General features: G+C 59.6%; 1 protein-coding gene across 2 annotated transcripts in view; it reads left to right on the top strand.

The window, feature by feature from the left end:
- Positions 1-517: 517 nt before the first annotated feature.
- Positions 518-15061, top strand: part of SEMA3F (semaphorin 3F) — a 108295-nt gene continuing 93751 nt past the window's right edge. The window contains exons 1-2 of one of the 2 annotated variants that reach the window (XM_037904568.2): positions 518-1000; positions 9076-9227. In XM_037904568.2, coding sequence (XP_037760496.1) covers positions 9116-9227 — 112 coding nt within the window. In that variant the 5' untranslated portion in view covers positions 518-1000; positions 9076-9115. The remainder of the gene's footprint in view (positions 1001-9075; positions 9228-15061) is intronic. The other variant, XM_037904567.2, reaches the window with a different exon arrangement.

Raw genomic sequence — 15061 nt, 5'->3', positions numbered from 1 at the left:
CCTCTTCCTCCTCTCTCTCTCCCCCACCCACCCCAGGGAGCCAGGAGGCTCCAGTGCAATAGGCTGCAGAACTAAGCCAGACAAAGGACTAGCTTTATTTATTTAGATTTGCTAGGTGACACCCCCCACCCCGCCCTTTTCTGGGCACTCCCCCTAGAAAACAGGCACCAAAGAATCGGTGGGAAGTGAAGAAAGGTACCAAGGGTTTGTAAGGGGCCGCACTAGCCAACCCAGGCCCCAAGGCTGGAGCAGGGGAGCCGAGCAGGGCTGGGAGGGTGGAGGGAGTGAGGCTGGAGGTGAGCTGGGCAGGGCTGGGGGGGTATGTAAACTGATCCGGGGGTGGGGAGGAGACCAAACCAATCCCCTTCCAAGCATTCCTCTGCAATGCTCCCTCTGCCAAGCCCTCCTGAGGCTCTGGCACCAGCGACTTCAGCGGGGAGGGGCGGTACAGGTGGAAAGGGGTGGGGGTGGGGGTGAAAGAGAAGCCTATCAATCTAGCCCCTCGCCCCGGGCGGGGGAGGGCGGGGCTATGCAAATCGCAGGCAGCAGAAGCCAATGGGCTGCGGCAGGGCCGCGGGCTCAGTGCGAGTTGTGGAGCCGGGCGGGCCGGGGGGCGCACGGGGCCGGAGTCTGCCATCGCTGCGCGCAGTTCTGCTCGCCTCGCCAGCAGCCAGCGCTCCGCGCACCGAGCCGCCAGGGGAAGGCAGCGCAGCGCAGCCCGGCCCGGGGAGCCTATGGCTCGAGGGGCAGAGCCGGCTCGCCCCTGAGCGCCGGCACCCCGCAGCGGGACTTCTGGGGGCGCCCGGGGATGGCGCGGGGACTGTGCCGCCGGGCACCCTGCTGAAATGCGCTTGGGCTGGCGCTAGGGTCCCGCTCCCCTCCGGGCTGGGGCTGCGCCTGGATCGGTGCCGGCTCCAAGCCCGCAGCTCGCCGCGGCTGGGAGCCCCGCGCGTCCTTGCTGCCCCGTCGGGGGGCTCGGGCCCCGGAGCGGTCCGAAGAGGTACGTATCCGGCGCGGAGCAGGGTGCGGGCATGGCTGCGTCGGGCGAGTGGGGACCCAGTCCCTGGGGCTCGGGCCCCTGCCCCGCGGGCCCCCCAACTTCGCCAAGGCTTTCGCGCCGGCTGTGGCTGCAGAACATCCTCCCCTGCTGCGAGGTGAGGGTCCGGGGAAGCCCGTTGGGCTGCACCTCCGGAGAGTCGGCAGGGATCGGGCCCCGGCAGGGACCTCCCGTCCCGATGGGGCTGAGGGGGGCTGGGAAGGCAGAGATCCAGGCGAGCGCTGCTCCCTACAAACTTCGGGCTGGTTTGAACTCCCCAGGACAGCGCAAGTCGTCGGGTCGTTCTGTCCCGCGCCCGCGGGGGCACAGGAGGGGAAAGGGGTCCTGACTTCCTAGGGGCTAGCAGGGCTCAGGGAAGCTCCAGCAGCCGAAAAAGCCGTGGGGGAAGCTAGACCTGCCGAGTCCGCCGGCTCCCCGGGGAAGCTCAGCGGCTCTGTGTGGCTGGCTAGAGGGAGCTGCCCTTGGCCGGGGAGGGAGTCGAGTAGGACGGCAGATCCGCGTGGGAAAAGGAAAGGGATGGCGTGCCAGGGCTGGCCTGGCTCCCCGCAGCGCCCTGGTGGGGCAGGGCTCTGGATAGCCACCCACAACCCCTGCAGCTCAGAAAAGTCTGTCTCCCTTTCCGAAGTCTCCTGCTGGTGCGAGGAAGGGGCTACCTCCAAACCGCAGGCTGGCTTGCACCTTTAGGGGGTTTGTTTCTCTGTCCCCTTCCCAGGCCGCTTTGCCCAGCCCCCTTGGCGCTGCCCCAGGGGGAGGTTCTGCTCTCAGCCACTCCAGGGCCTTTGCTTTGGGCCTGGAGTGACCCAGCACAGAGCTAGGCGAAACCCCTGGGTCTGAGCGATCTTGCGGGCTCTTTCACCTTTATCAGCTCTTGAGTTCCCTGCATTTGTCGTCCATTCTCCCTTCTTTCCTCCCCCTGCTCCCTCCTCGCCCCCTTGTTTGAATTCTTCTCCCAAGTTCTGGGCCTAGGGGCAGCGGTGTGTTCCCTTCTCTGCCCTGCCCCTGGTGGGGCGGTAGGAGAGGGTTAACCAGTCCCCCACCTCCATCATCTCCCTACAGCGTGCATTGTCAGACGGGGAGGAGAGGAGCTCTTCCAGGTTCTGCTGCCAGCCTCACTCCCACATCAGCCTGTTTGTTTTCCCTTTGGCTTTCATTTCCCCAATGAAAACACAACTGCTGGGTAATTAGTGGGAGACATTGCCATGCCTGGGGAGCTGCGGCCGCCCTGGCTAATTGCGTCAATTTGTTAGACAGGGCAAAAACCCCAACCCCTTGTTCTCCTTTGCTGCGGCTCAGATCTCTCAGTGCAGCTGGAGACATCCCTGTCCCTGCCAACAGCTGGCGCAGGTTGCTTGGGCTGGGGCCCTTGGGCCAGAGCATCAGGTGTCTGTGTGGACACTGTGGAGCCAAGCCCTGGAATCGGGGATGTCTCTTGTTTGGGTTAGCAACAGCCGCTGGCATTTATTTCAGCATCCCCCAATTCCTGTCCCCTTCCTTTCTTTGTGCAGCCTCAGTCGAAACCTGTTTTGCCTTCTCCCATGCAGGGACCTCTCTCCTCGTCCATCTCTGGATGGCCTGTGGTCCAGTTGTCCCTGAGTTGTGGGGCTCATAGAGAATGGATGTTGGGTAGGGAGGCTCCTGAATCCATGGGAGAGGTGGATCTGCCTGGGGGGAGGCGTGGAGCGAGGGGAGAGTCAGAGGGCTGACAGATGGAAAGAAGGGACCCTGAGAGGAAAGAGGGACCTGCCAATGGGGAACGGAGGGGCACAGACATGCCAGGCCCTTGGCAGTCTCACCCTGGAGGAGCCAGTGTGCCCAGACCCAGAGCACCGGGAGACTGTTAATGAGCAGGGGGGAGGTAGGGAGGGCAGCTTGGCTGTGTCCTGCTGGAGGGCCAAGGGGTTGGCTGCGGTGACGACTCACATCTGGGTCGGCAGAACACCAGGGCAGGGGATGGTGTATTGGGGAGAAAGCAGTGCTTGACCCTGGGGTATGCTGGGTGCCCCAAGATGGCTGGTTTGGGAATGTGGCAGGGGTAGCCCTGGAGATGGGCAGAGTGCTCCCGCGGGTCCAGGCTTGGGGACCTGCCGGGCTCACTGCCGTGTCTGCTCATTGTTGGGCCCTGGCTCATCCTGGCAGGTTTTCAACACCAGTCCCCTCTGCCTCCCCTTCACTCTGCTTTCTCCCTCTGCGATGAAGGTGTGTGTCTCTCCTCCCCACCAGGCCGGGAGGGAGGCCGATCTCACCTTGGGGGAATAATCAGGAGTCACATGGCAGCCCCAGCTCCTGCCAGTGCCACTGTGCAGGGCACGGAGTGCCGTGGACTCCCTCGGAGCATGGCTATGGTGGGGAGTGACAGAGGGTGGGGCAGTGGGGTCGCAGATCAGAGTGCTAGTGGGGAGCCTCCAACCGTCCCCTCGTTCAGGCTCAGGGCGCTTCCTCTTCAGAAATACAGGCCCCCCCCACACTGCCAGCCCATGCTGTTAGGATGCTGGGGGCCATCAGCAGAGGGGGCCACATGCAGCTTGCCTGCTCTGTTCCTCTCCGCTGGGAGCAAAGGGTCCTGGGACAGCAAATGTCTCAGGTATAAGGGCACAGCATCAAACCCAGGACAAGTGCCTTAGTCAGGTGACCCCGCTGACCCACCCAACCTATGATGCCCACCTGGCCTGGTCTCCTAAGTGCCCCCAGGCTGTCAGCCCTTGGAAATGATCTAACGCAGTGGCAGCCCTTCTTCTACCTGACTGATCCAAGCTCCATGCACATGGGGCTAGAATGGTGCTGCTCTCCTGGGTGGGTGGGTGGGGGGAGGGTACTAGGAGGATGTTTTGTTCTCCCAACCTTCTCCCAGCCCTGACCCACTGTCAGACTCCAAGGCGGCCCCCTCCCACCACAGGTCAGACAGCTGAAAAGAGAGAGGAATATCCCATAGCCCGACCCCAAGGACCAGAGCCACACCAAGAGACCCCTCTTGGGAGAGGACGGGGCGTGAAGAGGCAACGGAGGGTTAAATGTGGCTGTGGAGGAGTTATGTAGGGGGAAGTTATCTGTCCAGTCCGAGGGGCTGCAGCGTTTTGCTGATGTCATTGTGTGCGTGTCTTAGTTACGGAGTTCTTAAGAAGTCCCTTTTGACTCCTGAGCCTGCGGCTTTCTTTTTCTCCCGGAACACTTCCTGCTCTCGGAGCCCCTTTCTTGGACACACGCACACCGAGAGCCAGGCACGGCGCAGGCCAGCCGCTCCCACCCCCTCCGAATGGGCATTTCAGCAGCAGAGCTGAGATCTTTCCCTTTCCGCCCAATTGCCTCGGCTCCCAAACGTTTTGGCTAATCTTTATTTGATTTATTTTGGGGATGGGGAAAATAGCTATGCTGTTTATAATGAAATAAAAACAATCTAGAATGCCCAGTCTCTGAATTTCGCCTGGCCTGCCCGTGCCAGGAGAGGAGGGTGGCTGATTCTTGTTGAGAAACAAATCTGTCCAGAGCAGTTGAGTTTCCACATTTGAGTGTGAGCGACATTGGAGAGAAGAATCGCAGCGCTAAGATGCACTTGGAGATTGGTCTATTCCCCCTGCTCTCTCTGGGCATTTGTTTTCCTCCCAGCTTTGGACCCTGTTTTCATTTCTCATTCCTTTTCCCAATCCCTCTTTCTTTCCTCCTCCTCCTCCCCCTTCTTTCCATTCTCGTCTTTCTCCTCCTTTTCTCCTCTTCCCCCTTTTCCTTTGTTTGCCGTTTCACTCCCTCTCTGACGCGCACACAGCTCCATCCAAATGAAATAGCAGGATCTGCCAGAACTATTTCCCAAAGCCGGCAGGGGGGTTTATTTAACTGCAGCCGACTGTAGCTTTTATATCGCAGGGTAATTTGGTTTTTAGACGTCCCGGCTCCAAAACACATGGCATTGTGCTAAGTGCAGAATCTCAGCCGGGAGACGCTGACATGGAAATGAGCGAGAGTACAATAGACTCCAGAGAGAGCTGTGTGTGCGGGAGAGGGGAAACAGATCGATGAGACAAATATTTACGAACTCCAAAGGCAATAGCAATATAGTAGTGACTGGGAGCGGGGAGCTGCAATTCCTGTGATGGTGGGGCCCACAGTTGAAAGAAGCTCTGTACTCCCAGGGGCTCAGCCTGTACTGCTAACATCCTTCCAGCCATTCGTCTGACTAATTTGTGGGATTTTCCTATCAAATCCCCAAAGTTAGTTTCCACCATTTAGACTGTCTCCTCCCGTCAGCTCCCTGTAGTTTGCTCCTTGGGCACAGGGGGCAGCACTGAAGGCCCCCCTGTCCCCCGCTGCTCCAGAAGCAGTGTCAGGGCATGTTCTGCCCCTCTCAGCCAGCTCACCTGCCATCTCCCTGCCCTACTACCCTCAGCACCTGCCCCAGACATCAGGGCCTCAGACGAATAGTGCAATGGCCACATCCTAGGGCTTGAACCTTCAGAGCGCAATGTGGGACCTGCTGCAGAGCCAGAGCTCCTGAGCAGGGCTGTGCCAGCCTCTGGACTGGCAGAAAGGGGGACCTGTGGCTGCCCAGTGGGGGACAAGCACCAGCTCATGTGATTTCCCCCCTCCACTCTCCCAGCCCAGGAGGGTTTCGTGCAGGCACATGTGATGATTTGTGGTACTCTGCCTCCCCCATGCACACTTGCTGGCCTCATCCATCTGGCTCAGGTGGGCTGATTGACCAACAAATACCCCAGTGGAGACAAGGCCCTTGGGCAAATGTCTGAGACCCACCCCCCCCCCCCCCATCTCTCCATCCATACCCCTGTCAACAGTGCTTTGCCACCATCTATTTCCCTGGTGCGACATGTGGCCTTGGGATCTGTGGTGGGAGGGAGATGGCTGGATCTATCTCTGAGCCGGGAAGAATTAATAACCTGGTGCCTGCAGAGCACGGAGCTGTGAAACGAACCCGCTTTCCCTCCCCCTTGGCAAAGCAGATATACCCAGACGCCGGCAGTGTCGCCACCTCCCGTGCATTTACGGCAAATGTCCCGGAATTTGGGGTCCGTAAAGCTCCAGCACCTGGATTCATGTGAGCATTTGAGAGCCTCCCTCTTAGATTGGAAAGAAGGAAGTTTCTGGCCCTGCTGGTTGCAGAGAAAAGTTGGAAAACATGACCTGCGAGTGACCGTAACACCTCAGAAATCAGAAGGCAAAGGGGAAGAACCTCGTTTTCTTATTGGCTTAAATCTCATGAGATTTAAGCCAATATCTCCTGATTGGTTGGGGCCTGACTCCTGACTGAGCACGCTGTCTTGGCCAGACTGCAATGAGGAGCCTGCCAAGTGATCAGTCAGTTCCAAACTAGTCCTCTCAGGCCTACTGTGGATGCGCCAGCTGGAGGATTTGGGGGCGGGCCAATGCGCTCACTCTCGGGGCAGCTCTGATCCAACCCAACTCGTTCAGTGCCCACAGGCTGTTCCTTTTCGTTGTTGCTTATCCCAGACGAGACCAGATCCACCCTGCTTGTCCAGGACACCTCGCCGAGCACCTCTCCCACCAGCTGACCCCGTTCAGCAGGGATCCATCCACAAGACGTTGGATGCAGCTGGTCCTTGAAGGGGCAGTGGGTCTTGGCCCAGTTGTGCCACTGTGCCTCCCTGGGGGTGAAGGGGAGATGAAGATGGTCACGTGACCCAGTCAGACCCCCTGGACTAGATGAGGGACTGGGCTGGCTACTGGGGAGATGGAGAGCAAGAGGGGAGAATGGGAGGAAGGCCGGGGGGCAGCTGCTGAGGAAAGGGCAGGAGGCAGCCCAAAGAAGGCTGAGGGTAGAGATGGAGGGGAGCCTGGCAAGACTCTGTGTTTTGTGTTTGATTTTGGACTCACACCCTCGAAGAGGTGGGCTTAGCTGAAGGCCTGAGTCACTGAGGGGAAACTGAAGCAGCGATGTTTCAGGAACCCCCCTTCCCCATGGCATGAGGGGGTGCTCTGGAGGCAGTGACCCTGTTAGAGAGCCCCTCCCACCTCCTTCCAGCCACTTGCTGAAGCAGGGAGGCCTAATGGGTGGGGCACTAGCATAGGACTTGGGAGACCTGGGTTCAAATCCCTGCACTGTGGCAGACTCCCTGTGTGACCATGGGTGAGTCACCTGGTCTCTCTGTACCTCGGTTCCCCACCTGCCCAATGGGGGTAACAGCTTGGTCCCCGAGGGCGTGTGAGGAGAAATACACTACAGAAGGGGAAACTGAGGCAAAGCATGACCCACCCAGCAGGTGCATGGCAGAGCCAGGACTAGAGTTCTGATTGCCCAGCCTGTGCTCTGCTCGCCGGACTGCGCTGCCTCCTTTCTAGCAGATAGGTTGCCATGTTCAGGGGCCGTGAGTGAGGGTTGGGGTATGGCCCACATTTGCAGGTCGAACTAGAAGGGGAAGACTGAGCACGGGCTGTGACTACCGCACTGGGGAGATCTCTGGTAGCAGGCAGCTCTCCTCGAGCACAGGTAGCCAGCGTTGGCAGGTGACGTTCGACCAGTTCCCAGTGGCAGTAAGTGGCGTTGCTGACAGTGAGGATAATTAGCCAGTGGACTGAGGAGTGTGGGGGAGTCTCCCTCATTGCTGGCTCAGCACAGGGCTAACGCGGGAGGAGCCCTGGTCGGTCACTAGGGTCCCATCTGGATTTAAAATGCTCTCCCTGCCGCATTAAGATAGATCAGCTTCAATTCCCGCCACACCCCCTGGGAGCTACATCCCATGTGAGCCTGATGGTTCGTGCATGGCCCCCAGCTCTCCCCTTCATGGTGTTGCCGGATCCCCACAGTGCCCAGCCAACCTGGCACATACGGACCTTCTTTTTTTTTCTCCAAAGTGCCTTTTGTCTCTTTTTGTTCTGTAAATAATGAAGCCCAGATTTCCCCTCCGCTCCCTGGGTCGTGTGCTTCTTTGCTCGGTGGGGGGCGTGAAGGGGAGGAAACAATCATGATCTGGGCCAGCAGCTGCCAGCTAGTGGGCCAGCCAGGTCCTTCCGTGACTGCCGTGGGGTCGGGCCAGGAGGGGGCTGTTCAGTCCTGAACCAGCCGCTTGGATTACTGCCCCTCAGTCAAACCCCGTTTGCTTTGGCAAATGAGGCCAGCCTGTGAGCTGGTTAATTACAGCGGTGCTGCACCTGGGGATGCTGGCTTGCTTGGCAGAGTCCACTGTCCTGCAGGGACTGGGGACCCCTTCCTGAAAAGCGTCTGGTCATGGGGCGAGCATTTGGACCTGCCCCATCACCCGCCTCCCCTTAGTTCCACGTTCAATGAGCGGCGGGTGAAGAGTTTGCAAACAAAAATAGTTTGCACCCCTCCCACCAGATGGCTAGGGACAGACTGGTCAGAGAAGAGCTGGGTTTGAAGGCCGCTTTTATAAATGGGGACCTGGCAAAATGACGGGAAAGATACGAAGGAGCCAACTGCCCGGGCTCCTCTGTATGGGCCAGACAGCAAGAGACGTGGAAAGGAATGACCAAGCATCCTGTCTGGTCTGCTCAAGCCCTCATGGGGGGCTGCCCCACCTCCCCAAAAGCGGTCTCCCCAGCTTCTAGCCCTTCCTCTGAGCACTGGTGCAAGGGGAAGGGAAGCTGAGCTGTGGTTAACCCCTTGTTCACCAGGTAGTGCCCCCTTCGTCTAACAGGTCAGCCCAGATCAGTGCACCCTGGGAGCTGGGCAGGGGCTGGGGAATTACTCCAGTGGTGGCCCTAAGACTTGGGGCCCCATCTCCCCACTGCAGGGTCTGAGGAACAGTCAATAGGGCTTGTGCCGACCATCAGACCCCTTATGGACTCCTAGACTGGCTCCCTCCCCCCACCCCCCACCCCCAGTTCTCGTCCATCTTCTGATGCGAGGGGGACTATGTGGGAAGGAGCCTGGGAGGTATGTGTGAGCTGGGTGTGGCCCTGGCAGTGGTCTGGGGTGTGTCTCTGGATGGTGCTCCCCACAGGAGAGGCGGATGGGGTGAGAACCACGTCCCCTCAGTGGGCAGGCTGCTCCGTTCTTAGCCCCCCAAGTAACGCTGCTTTCTCCTGCCCGCTAGGCTTCCCAAGGACTCTGTCTGGACTTAGACCCACCCCACCATGCCCCTCCTTGGCGTCGTCCTCTGGGTCACCCTGCTGACGCTGGGCTGGCGGGTGGCCCATGCCAAGGACTACGTCTTTGCCACCCCGAGGGTGCAGCTCTCCCTCAAAGGTAAGACACTGTCTCCTTCCTTCTTGAACCTAAAGCTGGGGGTCCTGTGTCTTGTGCTTTGGGGTCACTGTAGCAGCTGGGTCCAGAGTCCATTCCAGGGGCATGGGAATCCAGGTCTGGTTCTTCCCCTCCCAGGGGCTACACCAGAGTCCATTCCAGGGGCTCAGCAATCCAGGTCTGGTCCTTCCCCTCTTTAACCTCCGGGCCATTAGCACATCCATCAATCCCTTCTGTGTCCAGCCTCTTTCTGAGCCAACATGTGCCCTTGGGGCACAGGGAAATCCTGGCCAGGATCATTGGATCTTGCTGGAATGGATTCTAGTCAGTTTCTCTGGTGCCAATCAGATCCGCTTGGTGCTGTGGGCAGTGCGGGGGAATTGCATTGTGGCACAGGGAACATTCCCGCCATTCCTCAAGTCGAGCGTTGTGACTGGTGGACCAGACAGCGGGTGGAAATGCGGTGAGCCCAGACTGGTCCTGGCACCTAGGACCTGGTGATGCCCAAGAGTGGGCTCTCTCGGAAGGGGGGAGGGGTGACGCAGTTCTTCTGGCTAGTCCCCCCTCTGCCCATGCGGTGGGGCAAGGCTGTTGGATTCCTCCGTGCCAGACAGCTAGGGTTTGGAGCACGCAACTAGTGGCATCTGTGGGCCGCAGCTGAGATAGTCCTAGAGGGGAGCCCTGTGTCCAGTCCCACAGCACCCCGTGGAAGGGAGCACAGGCCCGGTTCCCAGTTGACGTAGTTGAAAGGTGAACTGGCAGGATGTGCCGGCTGCTGTTGCAACACAGGGTGCGCAGTGCGCGCTTCTGCTTCCCTGCCCTTCCTTCCCATCCCTGCAATACAGAACGACTTGGGCCTTGGGGGAGCCGGCAGGGTGGATTTATCTGCAAGCCCCAGCCAGGGCGAATGCAGAAAGCACGAGTGAAGGATCGGAGCTGGCAAAGGAGGGGGCAGGTGCAGAGCCCTGGAGCAGGGCTCGCTAGCCTGTTGCAAATTAAGCCACCTGCTGGTGTTGGTGCCTGTATGGGCTGGGACCTGCTCTCCCCCACCACCCCCCGGGTCCGTTTGTGGGATCTGCTCACTGGCTCTGCACTTGCTCAGATACGTGGATGCTGTCCAAATGTACATGGCCTTTTGCGATCGCCCCAGGGGTGTTGGACCCCAGGCCAGGAGGCCTGCTGCCAGGGTGGGGGTTGAGCTGGAAAGAGGAGGGATGTGAGTGGATGCAACAAGTTTCGGCAGGGCCAGGATTTGCACAAGCAATTTGAGATCATTGTGAGCGCCTCTGACCAGTCGCTGGGTGAACACTGCATGGCGCCTGTGTCCTGGGTGTCTTTGTCACTTGCCAGCTGGGGAGAATCCGCAGGCTGGCAACATGGCCTAGCGGGCAGGGCACCACACTGGAACTCACTGTGACCTGGCTTCTGTTCCCACCTCTGCAACCTTTGCAGAGTCACTGCCCGTTCTGTGCCTCAGTTTCCCCTCTTGCTCCTCCGCTCTTGAGACCGTGAGCTCTTCAGGGCAGAGTGTCTCTCACTGTGTTAGACAGGGTCTGGCCCAACAGGACTCCGACGTGGGTTGGTGCTGCTAGGAGCTACTGTAGACGATAGGATGCAACCCAGGGAGAGTCCCAGGCCTCTTCAGCCCCTGCCTCTTCTCTCCCCTGGAGGGGTTTGCCCTTTGGGCCCCTCCCATCCTGGTACTGGAAGCCACTTGGGACTCAGCTGGGCCTGAGCAGAGTGGGTAGGTGCTGTGTGGACAAGGAGCAGGTGGATGGCTGGGGCGGGAGTCCTAGAGGGTTGTGGGAAGGCTTTGAGGGTTTGCAGCCCTCAACAGTTGTGCCACGGCGCTAGCCTGCATCCACACTAGAGGGAGCAGGAGGGACGGTCGCTGTACCCCGGCCATGCCAGCGCAGTCCTGGCATTGCCGCCACTCCGCCCGTGTGGGGTTTGTGCATGTGGACAGGGTTGGAGTTAATGGGAACACTCAAGTGATAACTCGCGTTCACTCGCTAGTGGAGGCCAGCCCACAGCCCCATTGCAAATGAGGTCCCGTAATGATGCCCGCATGCCCCTGCATGCCCGCTGGCTCAGCCAGGCCCTTCGCCCCTTGGTACCACTGGGCAGGTGTGCAAATCTGTGCAAATGGCTGCAATCCGTACAGCCGTGGCTCCTCGTTGCCCCCACCCTGTGCTGCTAGGGCGTAGAGCTTTGTTTCCTGCCTGGGCCGTTGGCCAAGGAAGCAGGACACTGCATGCCCCCGTTTGTGGTACTGCTGTTGTGCTAGCATGGTGCAGACAGGGTAAGATCTCCCCTCGCCAGGCCTGGGTGGCACCTGTGTCCCTGTTTTGCTGATTTTGGTGTCCAACAGGGCGTGTGCCGGCCCTCAGTGAATTTCATTTCACGCTGTATGTACCTGATCCTGCGTTGCCCTGCTGACTCTAGCGGTGTTCCTGCTGGCTTACGCTGGGGTACCCGAGTGCAGAGCCCGGCCCTTTATTTCTCAGGAAAACGTGAACGGAAACATTAATTCAGATGGTCTCAGGGTGGGGGTGGGGCGCTGTCAGGTGGGCTGGAAAGTGGGTCGACCACCGTCCCAGACCAGCCCCGTGTTGTCTGGGAGATGAGTGGCCATGGCGATGGGCTTAGCCTGGCCTCGAATAACATCTCTGCTAATGGACTGGGAGTGACCCACACGCCGATCAAGGCGAGCTGGGAGGAGGCGAGGAGAATGAAACCACACAAAGGCGCACGGCAGGATTAGGCGCGTGGGCAGAAAATGGAGGCTGATTTCAAGGGGAGCGTGGTGGTGGGGCCGCTTGGGGAGCTGGGAAAGGAGCCGAGTCCTGGGACAGATCTAGCCGGCAAAATGAAAAGTTCAGCTCCACAGACTCTTTGCAAAAGGCCACTGCTCTCTGCCGTGTGTAAACCGCGGGGGAGGAGTTATTTGACACGGTACTTGTGGGTATAACTCGGATGACGCTCAGGGGAGCTGGGCTGGGGACAGTCCAGCCCTTGGGACTTCGGGTGTGTTTTGTGCACAGGCTGGGAAGTGGACTCAGCTACTAAGGTTTTTGCAGGCCTGTGGTTCTGTGATACGCTGCAACAGGGCTGCATCGCAATGTGCGGTGTTCCCAGCTGGTCTGGGCTCCAGCATGGAGCGAGAGCCAAGCCGGAGTAAAATTCAGGCTTTAGTCCTTCCTTCCACCTACGCTGCCCACTCCCGGCAAGCCCTCACTGAATGGAGAGGCCTCGCTGCCCCGCTGCGTAATCACCCAACAGCGCCCCCTATTGGGAAGCTGGCTATCACAACACCCAGGTGTCTGTGCTGAGCGAAGGATGCAACGTTGCAGGATGAGAAATGGGAGGTGGGGGAAATTGCAGCCACCTGCTTCTCACTTCGGAGACTAGACCAGGCAGCGTGTAACCGCACGCTGAGTTTCCGACAGCATGTGCGTTGCTGCAGTCCCCGTGCCGGGGCATGCCGGGGGCAGCAGCTCTAGCACAGTCCGGACAAGCATTGTTAAGCGTGGTGTGCGGCGGGAGTGTCCACATGCAGTCGCTTCCATGGGAGCTGGGCGTTGTTTGTACGTCTCTGGTATAACGGCCAGATCGGGCAGTTGTCAGGTGGGATTCCCTTGACTTAGGAGCCCAAATCCTGTCACCTGAGGGATTTAGGAGCACGGGTCTTATTGACTTTCACTTTCCTCTGGAAATCCCACTGGTTTGGGACTCAGGGTGGCGTTTCCAATTTTCACTCCTCTACTTGCCTCTGCTGCCCCCATCAGCCGCTCCGCCTCCAGGCGGTACCCGCTGGGGATCTGTGTGGCTGCGCTGGTTGATAGCTGCGCGCCTGCCTCAACAGCTCTCCAATGGCTGCAAATGAGGGGCACTGAGGGAATTGCTGCTTCCTTTTATCCCCTCCCTGAAAGCCACCCACCCTAGGTGCTGGTGGGCACGGATGTGATGGGCAAGGAGGGTGCAGTTTACACGTCGTTGAACTGGAGTAATTTTTGGAGCGTCTTTTTGCCTTACTCCGAATGAGCAGGTCACCTGCCCCCTGTCCATTAGGGGTTCTCTCTGCCCTGCTGCTGCGCTCTTTCAGTGTCTCCAGTCAATGAGAATTAACCTCTCGCCTTCCTTAAGAGCCAGCTGGGATGCTGGAGCTGTAAACTGAGCTGGCTTTAATCGGCTTTTACGAGTCGATAATTTCTCTGTGTGTCTCTCTGCACCGAGGCTGCAGGGCGAGTTGGGGAGGGCGGCTGCAGGGAGACCTGCTAAGCAGCGCAGGCCCTCATAGCCAGCTCTGTGCATGAAAACAACTCCAGGGCTGGGGGAAAGGTGAGGGATTCACTGGGCCAGCTCTCTCCTCCCCCTTGGCCCAAATCCCACCGCGGATTAGCCGGCAGAAACAGGCCCTACCTCCACAGGCAGGAAAGGAAAGCAAGTGAGCAAAGATAAGCCCTGTCGGGGTCGTCGGTGCAGATGGCGCAGGCCCAGCAGGCACTGAAATGGGAGCCTGGACTGCGCCTCTGCCGAGCTGTCAGGGCTAATGGCATGCCAGCTTTGCGGGACAGGGATCCAGCCCTGCTTTTATGTCACCAATGGAATGAGTTTAACGGTTTCAACCATGGGCCCATTACGGGGAACTGGTCATGCCATGAAAGCCGTTGTCCAATATGACACAAGTTGTTGGGTTTTGTTCAAGAGAAAATTATTGGAATTGGGGCAGCACCGCAGGTCAGGAGTGAGGGCACCGGCAGAGCTGTGGGGGGAGCCCAGGACTGGGATAGCAGGAACTGTGGGTCGGGACTGAGGGGCACCAGCAGAGCTGTGGGGGGGAGCCCAGGACTGGGATAGCAGGAACTGTGGGTTGGGACTGAGGGGCACCGGCAGAGCTGTGGGGGTTGCCCAGGACTGGGATAGCAGAGGCTGTGGGACGGGAGTGAGGGGCACTGGCAGAGCTGTGGGGGGGAGCCCAGGACTGGGATAGCAGGAATTGTGGGTTGGGACTGAGGGGCACTGGCAGAGCTGTGGGGGGGAGCCCAGGACTGGGATAGCAGGAACTGTGGGTTGGGACTGAGGGGCACTGGCAGAACTGTGGGGGGAGCCCAGGACTGGGATAGCAGAGGCTGTGGGACGGGAGTGAGGGGCACTGGCAGAGCTGTGGGAGGAGCCCAGGACTGGGATAGCAGGAACTGTGGGTCGGGACTGAGGGGCACTGGCAGAGCTGTGGGGGTAGCCCAGGACTGGGATAGCAGAGGCTGTGGGATGGGAGTGAGGGGCACTGGCAGAGCTGTGGGAGGAGCCCAGGACTGGGATAGCAGGAACTGTGGGTCGGGACTGAGGGGCACCGGCAGAGCTCTGGGGGTTGCCCAGGACTGGGATAGCAGGAACTGTGGGTTGGGACTGAGGGGCACTGGCAGAGCTGTCGGGGAGAGCCCAGGGCTGGGCTAGTGGGGAGCTGCAGGTCAGGAGTGAGGGGCACCGGCAGAGATCTGTATGTGGGGAGCCCAGGGCTGGGCTAGTGGGGGAGTGTTAAAGGTTCAGGAAGATGCCCAGAGCTGGGGGTGGGGGACTCAGTTCTGTGGGGTGGCTGCAGGTGGGAACTGAAGGGCACCTGTGAAAGGGGTGTCTGGGAGTTTAGCAGGACTCCAGGTGCCAGGAATGCCAGGAGCCTCAGACAGCTGGACTGGCCAAGCCCTGCGGGGGTCCCAGATCTGGCTACTAACTCTGTGCCCAGCCAGCCAGGTCTATCCCTTGTGCTGCCCAGTCTGGCAGGGCAGAACAGTGGTCTCCAAGGCCAGGGGGTGTCCAACTGGGAGAGCAGCGGAGAG

This window comes from Chelonia mydas, chromosome 7 (assembly GCF_015237465.2).
Source record: "Chelonia mydas isolate rCheMyd1 chromosome 7, rCheMyd1.pri.v2, whole genome shotgun sequence".
Lineage (NCBI taxonomy): Eukaryota > Metazoa > Chordata > Testudines > Cheloniidae > Chelonia > Chelonia mydas.
This window is presented reverse-complemented; position numbering and strand designations above follow the sequence as displayed.